The sequence below is a fragment of the Gopherus evgoodei genome, chromosome 6 (genome assembly GCF_007399415.2).
Source record: "Gopherus evgoodei ecotype Sinaloan lineage chromosome 6, rGopEvg1_v1.p, whole genome shotgun sequence".
Taxonomy (NCBI): Eukaryota; Metazoa; Chordata; order Testudines; family Testudinidae; genus Gopherus; species Gopherus evgoodei.
Window position 1 is genome coordinate 889,207 of NC_044327.1, and position 13,823 is coordinate 903,029.

A 13,823-nucleotide genomic window follows, 5' to 3' on the forward strand; every position below is an offset into this window, starting at 1 on the left:
GTCTTAAGCTTATTGTCCCAGAGCCTGCTTGTTCATAGAAATCTGCAAGGCTGCTCAGTCTGGATTCCTGTATATGCATTTACACATCACTCATTTCTTGACGGGTAAGCATTTAAATGCTCAATCTGTAAGGCATTTCTTGAAATCTAAAGTACTTTCCAGCCCACCTTCCTGGTCTGGTGGTCGAATAACTCACTAGAAACCCAGAAACGAGATTATGATGATGCCATCTCAAAGAAGAGATGTAAATATTTATATATGGAGAGATACCTATCGCCTAGAACTGGAAGGGACCCCAAAAGGTCGAGTCCAGCCCCTGCCTTCACTAGCAGGACCAAGTACTGATTTTTGCCCCAGATCCTTAAGTGGCCCCCTCAAGGATTGAACTCATAACCCTGGGTTTAGTAGGGCAGTGCTCAAACCACTGAGCTATCCCTCCCTCCTCACCATAGTAACTGTGGCTCATCAGGAGTGTTGTTCCATAGAATATCAGGGTTGGAAGAGACCTCAGGAGGTAACTAGTCCAGCCCCCTGCTCAAAGCAGGACCAGCCCCAACTAAATCTCAGCCAGGGCTTTGTCAAGCCTGACCTTAAAAACCTCAAAGGAAGGAGATTCCACCATCTCCCTAGGTAACCCATTCCAGTGCTTCACCCCCTCCTAGTGAAATAGTGTTTCCTAATATCCAACCTAAACCTCCCCCACTGCAACTTGAGACCATTGCTCCTTGTTCTGTCATCTGCCACCACTGAGAACAGTCTAGATCTGTACTCTTTGGAACTTGCTTTCAGGTAGTTGAAAGTAGTTATTAAATCCCCCTTCATTCTTCTCTTCTGCAGACTAAATCCCAGTTCCCTCAGCTTCTCCTCATAAGTCATGTGCTCCAGCCCCCTAATCATTTTTGTTGCCCTCCACTGGACTCTTTCCAATTTTTCCACATCCTCCTTGTAGTGTGGGGCCCAAAACTGGACACAGTACTCCAGATGAGGCCTCACCAATGCCGAAGGGGGAGGGATAGTTCAGTGGTTTGAGCATTGGCCTGTTAAAGCCAGAGTTGTAAATTCAATCCTTAAGGGAGCCACTTAGGGATCTGTGGCATAATCAGTACTTGGTCTTGCTAGCAAAGGCAGGGGGCTGAACTCAATGACCTTTCAGGGTCCCTTCCAGTTCTATGAGATAGGTACATCTCCATCTCTATATATTTAGAATAAAGGGAACAATCACGTCCCTCGATCTCCTGGCAATGCCCCTACTTATACAGCCCAAAATGCCATTAGCCTTCTTGGCAACAAGGACACTATTGATTCATATCCAGCTGCTCGTCCACTGTAACCCCTAGGTCCTTTTCTGCAATCTGCTGCCTAGCCACTCGCTCCTTAGTCTGTAGCAGTGCATGGGATTCTTCCATCCTAAGTGTAGGACTCTGCACTTGTCCTTGCTGAACCTCTTCAGATTTCTTTTGGCCCAGTCCTCTAATTTGTCTAGGTCCCTCTGTATCCTATTCCTACTTGCTGAGGATGCAATCCATGCCATCCTCCAGATCATTAATGGAGGAAAGGGGAAAGGTGTCCTGCAGAGCTTTTTCTAGGCGCTCCTGTAGATTTAGGAGATAATGTTTTTTGGATGAAGATTAACTCTGGTGCAAGTGGATTGGACCTTGTGTTACGTTAGAGCTGGAGTTCCTCTTGGAGAGGCCCTCAGGCCTCCATTCCAGGGCCTTCTTAATGGAGCGTTGCCCTTTGTGTGATGTACAGTGGAATTTGCAGTTCCTTTCATGCCATGTTGTTCTTGATTCAGCATCTCATTTGGGAGAGAAGTTCGTGAACACTTCAATTAGTACTTCTCTGTTCTCCTTTCTTGGTACTGTACTGTTTAAGTTGAAATGTGGATCTGGAGAAATCATTCTCAAATGAGGAAGATTAGTTTAAATACATACTTGTGCAGATCCCCATGCCTTCTTTCCCAGCTGGGACTCTGTAATAGATATTTGAATGAGTTGGCAGAAACCAGTGACCGCTTAGGATGTGTTTAGTCTTATACCTGCAGGCCTGAAAACAGTGTTCTGCAAAGGAGTGCTCAAGCAACTCCAATTTAGAATCATAGACTATTAGGGTTGGAAGGGACCTCAAGAGATCATCTAGTCCAACCCCCTGCTCAAAGCAGGACCAATCCCCAAGTCCCTAAATGGCCCCTCTCCTCAAGGATTGAACTCACAACCCTGGGTTTAGCAGGCCAATGCTCAAACCACTGAGCTATCCTTCCCCCCTGCCCTTCCCTATTGCTTTTATAGATTCTGAGGCCCAGAGGGACTGTTAGGTTCATCTAGTCTGACCTCCTGTGTAACACAGGCCAGAGAACGTTCCTACAATAATTCCTCGAGTAGATCTGTTAGAAAAACTTCCTATCTTGATTTTAAAAATGTCAGTGATAGAGGATACACGGTTGGTAAATTGTTCCACTAGTTAATTATACTAACTCTTAAAAATGTACACCTTAGTTCCCTTCTGAATTTGTCTAGCTTCCAACTTCTAGCTGTTGGATTGTGTTATACCTTTCTTTGTTAGAACGAATTGCCCATTATTAAATAGGGTCTTTTTAGAAGGCTGGCAAAGCTTTCCACTACAGCATGGATCTACAGAGGCAATGTATTCAAAGAACCATAGTTATACACCTGCACACTGTCTCAATTATATGTGTATAATCAGGACTCTTGAACGCTAGCGAGAAGCTATTTGCTAGTATCTTTGGAGGGTTTTCTAGTATATTGCCTTGGCACATCCACACTAAGGGTTCTGCCCTACCTGTAGCACTGCTAGGTAAGCACCTTTGGAGAAGCATTGATGTATGTATATGTCTGTATCTATCTCTCATTCCCAGGCTACACAGCCCAAAAATGCAATCCATGAGGTCAAAGTGCTGTACTAATGAATCTAAGAGCCATAGTTGCCCATAGCCAACAAGATTCTTGGGCTCATTCAAACAAAGCCAAATAAAGATATTCAGATGACTCTCCATCAAGAATGCAGAATTTTTCATGTAAACACCGAAGTGTTGCATCTGTACTACTTTATTCAGATCATAGATGATCCCTCAAGTTTTTCTCCAGCTTCTAATAATTAAAGATGCCACCGCGGCCACTGCCTCAGAAAAACATGTTATAAGGTCCTAAAACCTTGCACCACATTCCTTTTGAAAGTTAAGATCAAATTCCATTGTGATTTACTCCATCCATCTTCCCTTCCTTCCAGAATGAGAGAGGAGCTCCAAAAAGTGTGAATTCTCCTCATTCTTCCAATAAAGTACAAATCTCCCGGGTACTTCAAGTGTAAAGAAAACAGCCTCTAAGACTGCTGCCCTTAAAAAGGTGTTCACAGAAATGGGCAAGCCACTTCTGGAGACCTAGCGTGCTCCACGAGGGGATCACTGCTTTCTCCTGGGCTGCTTCAGCCTCAGCATTCAGTGGAGGAAGCATGCAGAGTAACAACATGGTCGCTCTTCCATATTTGCCACAGCCATTACGAATTGAGAATTCCTTTCACTGATTCTTTTTTTTTTAAATGGTATGTTCTTCAAGTGGGAGTCTGTACGAAGTCCCAAGTATTGCAATGGTTACCAGTTCTGTTTTAATCTTTTTTAAATTTGGTTCTGCTTCAGTCAAATGGGAATTTAACAGCTCATTAAATCCTTCAAGTTAATCTGTCTACATTTGATCTTAGTCTGTTTTTCTTTCTCTGCTTCTTCCGTATCTTAGTTCACATTTCCATCTCTTCTCTGGTGCTTCTTTTCCCTATATTCCTGATTTTCCTTGCCCTAAATGCCAGTGTGCATATTAATAGGGTTGCTCTCTGGGCTAGACAGTCTTCTCCCACCCCCCCCCCCCCAAGTATCAGAGGGGTAGCTGTGTTAGTCTGAATCTGTAAAAGTGACAGTTTTCTGTGACATGACTAACAGACGTATTGGAGCGTAAGCTTTTGTGGGTGAATACCCACTTTGTCAGATGCATAGGACATCTCTGGGCTTCTGAAAATGAGCCATTCAACAGTCCCACAGGTAGGGCCTCCCCTCCATGTGACAGCAGTCAGTCCCCAGAGAGGAGCATCACCAGTGGGCTCCAATCTCTCTAAAATGCACCGCCAAATCCCTCATCAATGGGGGCTTGGTATATTTTAATATTCTTTCCCTGGGGAGGGGCGTGGGGCCTCATACAAAGTGGAGAGGTCATTAATGGACAAATTTCAGAGGCCCTGGAGCTGCCTGGAAGTGCTTTGAGGAGGTTTTGAGGCCCCTACTATGTAGATTTGATAGGCCTCCGAAGTGCCCTTGTTGATTTAGTAAAAGTCAGTCCAAGAACAGAGCTACTCCTTGAGCAGAGGAGCATATCTCATGCTTGAGTTGGTCCTTATCTCTGCTAAAACTGCCAATGAGGAGGTCAGATTAGTGCTGATTTTGTTGTCATGTAAAATAATGAGCTGTAGGGTCCAAGGCTGGGAAAATCAGTTTTGGAGTGGAGTAGATTGGATTGTGTTCTACCATCACAGGGGCAGAAGAGGAAACTTGCCTTTAAGCACCTCCTAATGCAGGAAGTAGATCCAGTGTTCACTTTGGGAAGGCTTGTGTCCCGCTTTCCTGGTCAGTGTCCCCTGTAAAGGGAAAAGGAGATGTTAAGGGAAATCATTGCACGCACAAAATAAAATAGCTCATGCTTAAATTCCTGTAGATATCTTCCTAAGACTGTATAAAATGAATAGTTCATTCTTAATATTTAGGTTAGATTACTTACAAATGGTCAATATCTCACTGTGCTTTCCTTTTTTCAAGGTGGAAAAAATGTGCACTGGTGGGCATACAGATGTACTCCTTTATCCTGCTAAGAAAATGCAACAATTAGTGAAGAGTGGCATAGACCATGAAAGAACATCTCAGAACCTTACTTCTTCAACAGCAGATCCTTTGTTAAAGCCAGTTATGGAAACCAAATCAGCTTTTCTGAATACTGACTTCAAACAGAAAGTTGCAGAAATTTTGTTTAAGTATTCCAGTGGTCTTTGGGCTAATGCACTTCCCAAGGTGTATGAAGACACATACAAAGTAAAATTTCCTAAGGATGCTCTGAATAATCTTGACTTATTTTCTGATATATGTACTGTCAACCAGATAAGTGACAGCCCTAAAAAGGCAATCCTCTATGCTAAACCGCAAAAGTACATTGATGAGAATCTGAATGCCACTGATAATGTCCATATCCATGAAGATCAGAAGATAATGGTTGAGCAAGAGTGCTCTCAGTTAATGGAAAAGACCAAAGAGCAGCATCCAGAAAATATAATGGTCCCTCCTTTAATCATTCCAGCAGAAGCATCTCCATCTGTATTGGTAGTAGAATTGAACAACACTAATGAAGTTGTTATTAGGCAAGTCTTTATTTCATACTTTCTTCATTTTTTCTAAAATCCAGAGATCATTCTGCACAATCAACTTCCTCACTACTTGGCTCACGAAAAGCTATTTTACAAAAGAAAATAGAACCATAGAAAACTGCACTAACAAACTGTAATAGTTACTAGCAATACTAACACATTTAAAATACTAAACAGAAGTGAGCTCTGTGAAGGTTCATTAAACTAATCCCAGCATAAGTTTTAGAGTAAGAAGCAGAGAAGGGCTGAGGCTGTTCAGCTGCCATTGGATAGTGGGGTTTTTAAATTGTCGTTGTCCTCTTCATCATCATGCTGTTCAGATGTCACCTTCCTATTATATCTGACCTTTAAAACTGTGATTTACCCATTAGCTTAGGTGTATTTGTTCAGCTATAAAGGAAAACTGCAGTGTAATATAAACATAAGGACAATGACTGTGCACTAAAATTTGCACTTTAATATACCAATAGTTTAATAGTGCTTTGAATTGATTGCATGTTAATTTGTGGCTTAGTCCACTGAGGACCAACATTAAAATAGCTCCACTGTTCTAGAAAGGATTGTTGTTATATACGTAAACATTTGTGTCAGGAAATCCCATGTTAGACTTACTAGTTTTCTTTACATTGTGATAGAATGTAGAAAATGTAATCTATGAAGTGTGTGTGTGTGTGTGTGTGTGTGTCGTAGCCACTGTGCTGACTTTTCATCAAAAAAGTTTAGTTACAAACCCTTGAAAATTACTTTACATAGCACCTCAGGATGAACTGAGCAGATACTAGGTAGAGTGATATATCAACACTCCTCTTGTATTAAGTCAGTTTCTGCAGAGTTAAAGCTTACATTTAATAAAAAAATTTCCCAGTAATCCTCAAAAGCCCCAGTCAGGATCTGGGCCCTATTGTGCTAAGCACTCTACGGATACCTTGGGTGGGGGAAGGACGGTCTCTCAAGAGCTTACTAACCTAATTATACAAGGTATGGTGAGCAACAGGAGGAAAGAAGGGTGGGGGAGACCAAAGGTAATGGCAATAAAAACATACATTTAAATAAGTACCATAATAAGGGATTTGGAACCAAATTATGCATATATTTAATAAAAATATACAAATCTGATCAATTATACCAATTTCTACTAAATTTCTAATCCTTTTATCAGGGGTGGGCAAACTAAGGGCTGCGGGCCACATGTGGCCCGGGGGACTGTCCTGCCCAACCCCTGGGGCAGCGCAGCTGCAGAGCCGAGCCTGGCCTGACCCAGTGCTCTGTGCTGTGTGGTGGTGGCGGCAGCGTGGCCTGGCTCCAGCCGGATGGCATGGCTGTGGTGCCAGCCCACTGGTGCTTCAGGCAGCATGGTAAGGGGGCAAGGAGTGGGGGGACTGGATAGAGGGCTGGGGTGTTCAGGACGGTGGTCAAGAGGCAGAGGTGTGGATAGATGTCAGGGCAGTCTGGGGTGGAGGGAATAGGGGGTTGAATGGGGACAGGGGTCCCAGGGGGGCAGTCAGGTTGAAGGGTTTGGATGGGGTAGCAGGGGGCAGTCGGGACAGGGATAAGGGGTGGTTGGATGGGGCAGGGATCGGGGGGGCTGTCAGGGGACAGGGATAAGGGGTGGCTGGATGGGGCAGGGGTCGGGGGGGCATCAGGAATGAGAGGAGGGGTTGGATGGGGCACGGGTCCGGGGGGGTAGGCGGGAGTGCATCAGAGAACAGGGGTGCTTGGATGGGACAGGAGTCCGGGGTGGGGGCAGATAGGAGGTGGAGGCTGGCCCTTCATACAATTTCCAAAACCTGATATGGCCCTCAGGCCAAAGAGTTTGCCCGCCCGTTTTAGTTAGAGAAAATTAAGAGCCTCAAAACGGTGTTGGGCTGTAGAAAGATGGAAACTGTTCTAAATGGTGTTAACTCTGAAGCCTACCGATAATTGTATCAGAAATAGCCATCTACTTTGGGTTTATTGGCAAAATGTGACTAGAGGACCAACACTTTTCTTTCTCAATCTGAGCCTTAACACCGTTCATAGTTGTCCTTTACCTCAAACAAGTTCTTACTCTTTTATTCTGAAGTGCTACAATTGCAGGGGGCTGGTTGTAATTTTATCTTGAACTTGTGTCTAAAACCAGTAAACTAGTTTGTGCCAAACTTTTAACCAAGGTGGTATACCAAACTCTCTCTGAATGGAAAAATCACTCATCAAAATAAAGGAAAGGCCACTTGAGTTTATGATTGAGCCTAGGTTATTAAAAAATGATGATACACTTACTGCACAACGGAGAATTGAAAATATAGGGAGCCCCTGGAAGAGTTCAGTTATATTCAGATTAAATTAATTTAAAAAACAAAGATAATGGTAAATCTGAACTGGTGGCAGCAACTGTGGGATGATTTTTTGAGGGGAAAATGGCCAGTGTAAGCAAGGACTTGGTTTTGTATGCTAGAACATTAATCGACCAACGCAGATTACATGCTTCACATCAATAAGGGAGGTGCACAGAGCCTGTCTTTCTCCCCACAGCTTTGTGTTCTGTCAGATCTGGAACCATGCTCAACACTTTATTTTTCAGTCTTTAATGTTGACATTAATTTACTGTACACTTATTACATACTGTTCAATGGATGTAGAAGCCCTATACACCAACATTCCACACAAAGATGGACTACAAGCTGTCAGGAACAGTATCCCCGATAATGTCATGGCTAACCTGGTGGCTGAACTTTGTGACTTTGTCCCCAGATGTGAAATAGTTGCGGGTGAGGACAATGTATACCTTCAAGTCAGTGGCACTGCTATGGGTACCTCCTTGGCCCCACAGTATGCCAACATTTTTATGGCTTAGCATTTTCCCCCAACTATTACTCACACCTTCTTGTCATCCTGATTATCACTACAAAAGGTTTTCTCCTGCTTAGAATAGCCCACCTTAATTGATTAGTCTCATTATAGTTGGTTTTAACATCCATTTTTTCATGCTGGGTGTGTGGGTGTCTATATTCATTTTTCCTACTGTATTTTCCACTAGAGATGTGTGTGTAGGGAGTGATTGCACCCTTGTGCTGGTAGGACTGTTACTTAGGACAAGCAGAACTCAGCTTTGCTCATGGTGATACATGAGATTTGTTTTACTGGTATGAAGTAAGGTGAAAAGCTGGCTTTGCATTCTGAGGGAGAACACCAGGCCTCTTAATGGATATTGCAACAGTCTTGTCCTAGACTATTAATCTCCATTTCTCTACCCTTCAGAAGTTGAAGCACAGAAGCTAGAATGCAGTGGTGGAAGTTGCCCTCTTAATTTAATCCATCCTGTCATGAAGGGTAAATGGAATCTCACACTGCTGATCATATGAGAGAGGTTTCATTCTACTCCCCATTAATATCTGGGAGATAAATGAATGCAGTGGTTTCAGGAGGTAGACATCCTGGTGAGTCCAAGCTGCCGGTCCTTGGAAATGATGTGAAATATTTCTTTGTGGGCAAATAAATTCACTTTTCAAAACTAGATAGACTTGATCCTTGATTTCAGGTCTTTGCAGTGGAAAGAAAAAAGTGATTTGGATAGTTCTGTCTCTGAGAGGGAGAAATGATGCAATTGTACATCTGCCTCAATGAGATACACCCCATTCCATGATGTCATCTGTCCTACTGAAGGAGTATGGCAGATGACACTAAACTGGGAGGAGTGGTAGATAACGCTGGAGGGTAGGGATAGGATACAGAAGGTCCTAGAAAAATTAGAGGATGGGCCAAAAGTAATCTGAGCTTCAACAAGGAGAAGTGCAGAGTTCTGCACTTAGGACGGAAGAATCCCATGCACTGCTACAGACTAGGGACCGAGTGGCTAGGCAGCAGTTCTGCAGAAAAGGACCTGTGGATTACAGTGGACAGGAAGCTGGATATGAGTCAACAGTGTGCCCTCATTGCCAAGAAGGCTGATGGCATTTTGGGCTGTATAAGTAGGGACATTACAAGGAAATCGAGGGATGTGATCATTCCCCTCTCCAACATTGGTGAGGCCTCATCTGGAGTATTGTGTCCAGTTTTGGGCCCCACACTACAAGGAGGATGTGGAAAAATTGGAAAGAGTCCAATAGAGAGCAACAAAAATAATTAGGGAGCTGGAGCACATGACTTATGAGGCAAGGCTGAGGGAACTGGGATTGTTTAGTTTGCAGAAGAGAAGAATGAGGGGAGATTTGATAGCTGCTTTCAACTCCTGAAAGGGGGTTCCAAAGAGGATGGATCTAGACTGTTCTCAGTGGTAGCAGATGACAGAACAAGGAATAATGGTCTCAAGTTGGAGTGGGGGAGGTTTAGGTTGGATGTTAGGCAAAACTTCTTCACTAGGACAGTGGTGAAGCACTGGAATGGGTTACCTAAGGAGGTGGTGGAATCTTTCCTTAGATGTTTTTAAGGTCAGGCTTGACAAAGCCCTGGCTGGGATGATTTAGTTGGGGTTGGACTAGATGACCTCCTGAGGTTCCTTCCAACCCTGATATTCTATGACTAGGGAAGCTAGTGAGACGGTGTTGGCTGCAATGCTATCAATGTGATCAGATTCCTCTTTTATTTGTTTGGACCATGACTGTGTCTCGGCTGTTCCTTTGTTTAGTTTAGATTGGTACTTGGATGATACCCTGCTGTCTGAGATTTAACCAGGGTAGAATAGAAGTTGAAAGCAATTGGATGGGGATTTTAAGATATTCAGATTTGCATTGTTAGAAGTAGTCCTAGTGAGCACTTGTGGGTAGAGTGCAAGTGAGCTGGTTAAAGTGCTTGATAAACTTCATAATAGGGATATTGCCACTATTGGTAGGTTGGTACATGCATATATTTACAGATATAGATCCTACAATATAGATACATGGATGTGATTTAACTCTTTCTAGCAGGATAGTTAGTAACTTTTGTTGTGTTTTTCCCTTAGGAATAAACTTTCATTGAAGTTAAAGCCTCTGACCACTCAAGTTGATTCTCTTTTTATAGATAGATAGATAGATAGATAGATAGATAGATATTCTATTAGTTTACTACTTTGGAAGGAACACAGTAGAGGTGCACTGCCATAGTGAACATTTTAAAAAGTGAGCTGCATTTTCAGTTTAAAAATGAAGTGAATTTCATGTTTGAAATGAACTGTAGCTAAAAATGCTATAATTCCTGTCTTCATGGCTTGATATGGGCTCTCTTTACAAAGGTGAATTACATTGAATACAAAGCAAATACTTAGTAATATGTAGCTGGACACCTTAGCATATGGTGGAGTGTTGTGATTCTACAATCTAAGTAAATTATGTAAAGATAACTTTAAAAGAATCAGGAAAAAGAAATCTCTCTCCCGGTATAAACTTAATCTGATACTTCACTGGCTTTGAGAAAACAAAATCATTTAATACCCTATTAATCAGATGTTTGAATATTGCCAGAAACTAATTAAGCAAGAATGTCCTGAGTGATCATATGGCATAACTTTTTACATTTTTTAAATGAAATTTGGCGCTCTTGCACCCTTCTTTTGGGTTTATATGAACTTTGCCTTTATAGCTGGGCTGCTGCAGCAGTCTGTCTATCTACAAGACTGCAGCTTTACATTTTGCCACTGACAAGTGAAAGGAAGCAGTGTGACAGCTGATGGCACAGTAACAGCTGAACTAGCACATGAATGTTAATGAGTAAAGGATTAGAGTTAACCACAGTTGAAGAAATAACTTCACTTTCTTCCCAAATCACAGCCAAAGGAAATGGATGGAGGGGCAATCAGGGAGATCAGAATCTGACCCAATTGAAGAATGGATTGTTCTGGGAACCAAATTTGTCTAGGGATGAACGAGGACAGCAGCCTAGTATTAGGGATCAAGTCTGGAGAGAGACTGCAGCAGATGGTCTGACAAGTTTGATGCCTAAAGCTGCTCTAGTTTCCCTGAGGTTCGTGTGGAGAAATTTTCCTTTGCACAAAGTTTAACTTGGTGAAATCATACTGATGTAACCAATGTTTCCATGAATGTGAAGGGTCACAATCCCTTAAAGTTTCAAAGATAAGTTCCAGTTTCCTGGTTCCTGACTTCAGACACCACTCAGCTTATAAAATGAAATATACCTTCACTACCAGAAGTGCTAGGGACTTTCACTGGAAAAGTTCAGGTTCTAAAGAGTACTAGAAGATCCGTTACGGTATTGGACTGATCCACTAGCAATTTTCTTTTTGCATACTTACAATCGAATCCAAACAGTTATATTGGGTCTCTCATTAGACCCTTACCTAGCTTCAGATAGTAATACTAAATTCTTTGCTTTTCTAAGAACTATAACTCTGTTTCTGTATCCTCATTTTTTGAGAGGGAAAGTTCAGATACTGGTATGACTAAATATCTACATGTATGCTTTTCTGTTTCAGCTTTTGCATCTGCTCAACTTTTCTGTCGCTGTACTTACCTCTTTGGTGGATTTGTTTCCCCTGACATACTATAGGTACGTGGGCAAAGACTATTCTGCTGCTCAAGAACTAATGGAAGATGAGATGAAAGAATATTATAGTCAGAATTCCACAGTATTGCTAATGCAGTCTGTAAGCATTGGACAACTTGTCGCTGTACATGCTGAGGAAGATGCCTGGTTGCGTGCTCAGATAATTTCAATGGAAGACAATAGAATAAAGGCAAGCAACTCTTCCATTCTGACACTTTGTGAAAAAGAATTAGTATAAATAATACAGGTAATAGCTGTGCATTTATCACAGCAGAATCACTCTGCAGTACTCAGCAACGAATTGCTTTTGCTCTTCCTTATATGAAAAAAACTGGTTTTAAAAATAATTACAGCATTGCAGCTAAAGTAAATGGTCTGTTGCATTTTTCCTGTGTGTTTTTTTTATTATTTTAGGCTTGTCTGTGTTCATTGGTAGCTCTAATACACTAACGTATCCTGTGCATCATTATGAAACTTGGAAGTAGTATCTCCATCTTCCAGATATAGAATGTGAATGTAAATGTCAATAGATAACTAGAATGCTGATCTCCTGAATCCAGTCCTAGTGCAGTTACCACAAGTCTATCCTTACTGTGTTTTTTTGCAGCTTAGCACTAGAGCTTAGGCTGACTTACGCTGACTTGGTAGTCCTGCTAGTGTACTCAGCATGCTGGTTAATAAAATACCTTGAACAGAGTTATTGAACTCTTCACACTGCTGCAGTTTCTCCTCTTGTTCATTGTTCTCTAGAGTCACTATTGTATTTTTGGTGGCTCTACTTTTAGAGAACATGACTGAACTGAAAGGTTTTTTTAAGAAAAATTTCAAGCCTTTGTGTCTAGTGTCACTATGTAGTTATACTAACTAACCTTAAATGTTAGGTTTTTATTTTTTGCAGTCTCTACTTCCCTAGTCAGCATGATATACTTCCACTAAGATCTGCTAAACACACTTCTAATACTAGTCCACTTCACAAATTAGTCTAGTGGAGACATGCAGTTTTAAGTATCTGTTCCAAAACTGTGTGAGTTCTCATTCAGCTGGGAAACTATGAGGTGAGAGACTCTGTCCAGTATTCGAAGGCTTTAGTATTAGCTGCAGAAAAACTACAACAGTAGCTAATGTACCTCTGATTTCTCTCCAGATTACAGCTAACTGCAATGGCTTGCACAGTAGAGGGGCCAATGGTGCGTTGCAGTACAGCCTGCTTTCTGAAGTATCACTTCCAGATTTCTTGTTGAAGTCTGGCTTTCTGGAGTGTCTGGTTTGCACATCAGATTTTCAGAAAGGCTTCAAAATCATTCTCTCTGAGTCTGGTGATCTTAAAGAAGTTGGCATGGTGCAGTGTGTAGTTCAGAAAAACAAGAGACCATCTGTATAAGCTGCTACAAACCATCACTATAGCTGCTTCTGTTCCAACCACCATCAGCCATTTTCTCCCACTGACTAAGCAATATACTTGTCAAGATGATATGAAGTCTGCTGTATTCTCACACCATGTAACTAACAGAAATGAGACTCAGAAAGGTTCCATTCTCATAAAAACAAAAGGGAAATACCTAGAACTGCACTGAAATACTATTAAAGGGACTGGCCTAAACCCACAAAAGCCAGAAAATTCAGAATTACCACTTTACTGCCATCTTCTGTACTGTTCTGAGGCAATATGTACTATACAGCGCTATCATTTTGTACCCTTTGAAGTGCTGATGTTCCAAGGAACAGCTAACACTGATCTTGCAGTGATTTCAGGAAAAAGAAAAAGGGTGTGGAGCACTTTTTCTAAACCTTTTTTTAATTGACATTAAGTTAGTTTGAAGAATTTTCATATAATGGTATTGCAAATTATATACCATGTTAATGAGAAGCAGATTTTTGTTAACAGCTGGCTGTATAAAACTGTGTTACTAAATAATAAGTCCACCAAGTTTGTGTTTTCTGGATAAATCATT

The 13,823-nt window shown here is 41.8% G+C and overlaps 1 protein-coding gene across 4 annotated transcripts in view; it reads left to right on the forward strand.

The window, feature by feature from the left end:
- The window catches only part of TDRD7 (tudor domain containing 7), a 79,937-nt gene that overhangs the window by 27,565 nt on the left and 38,549 nt on the right, over nt 1–13,823 (forward strand). For all 4 annotated transcript variants that reach the window (XM_030566870.1, XM_030566867.1, XM_030566869.1 and 1 more), the window contains 2 exons: nt 4,817–5,409; nt 11,875–12,061. In XM_030566870.1, coding sequence (XP_030422730.1) covers nt 4,817–5,409; nt 11,875–12,061 — 780 coding nt within the window. The remainder of the gene's footprint in view (nt 1–4,816; nt 5,410–11,874; nt 12,062–13,823) is intronic.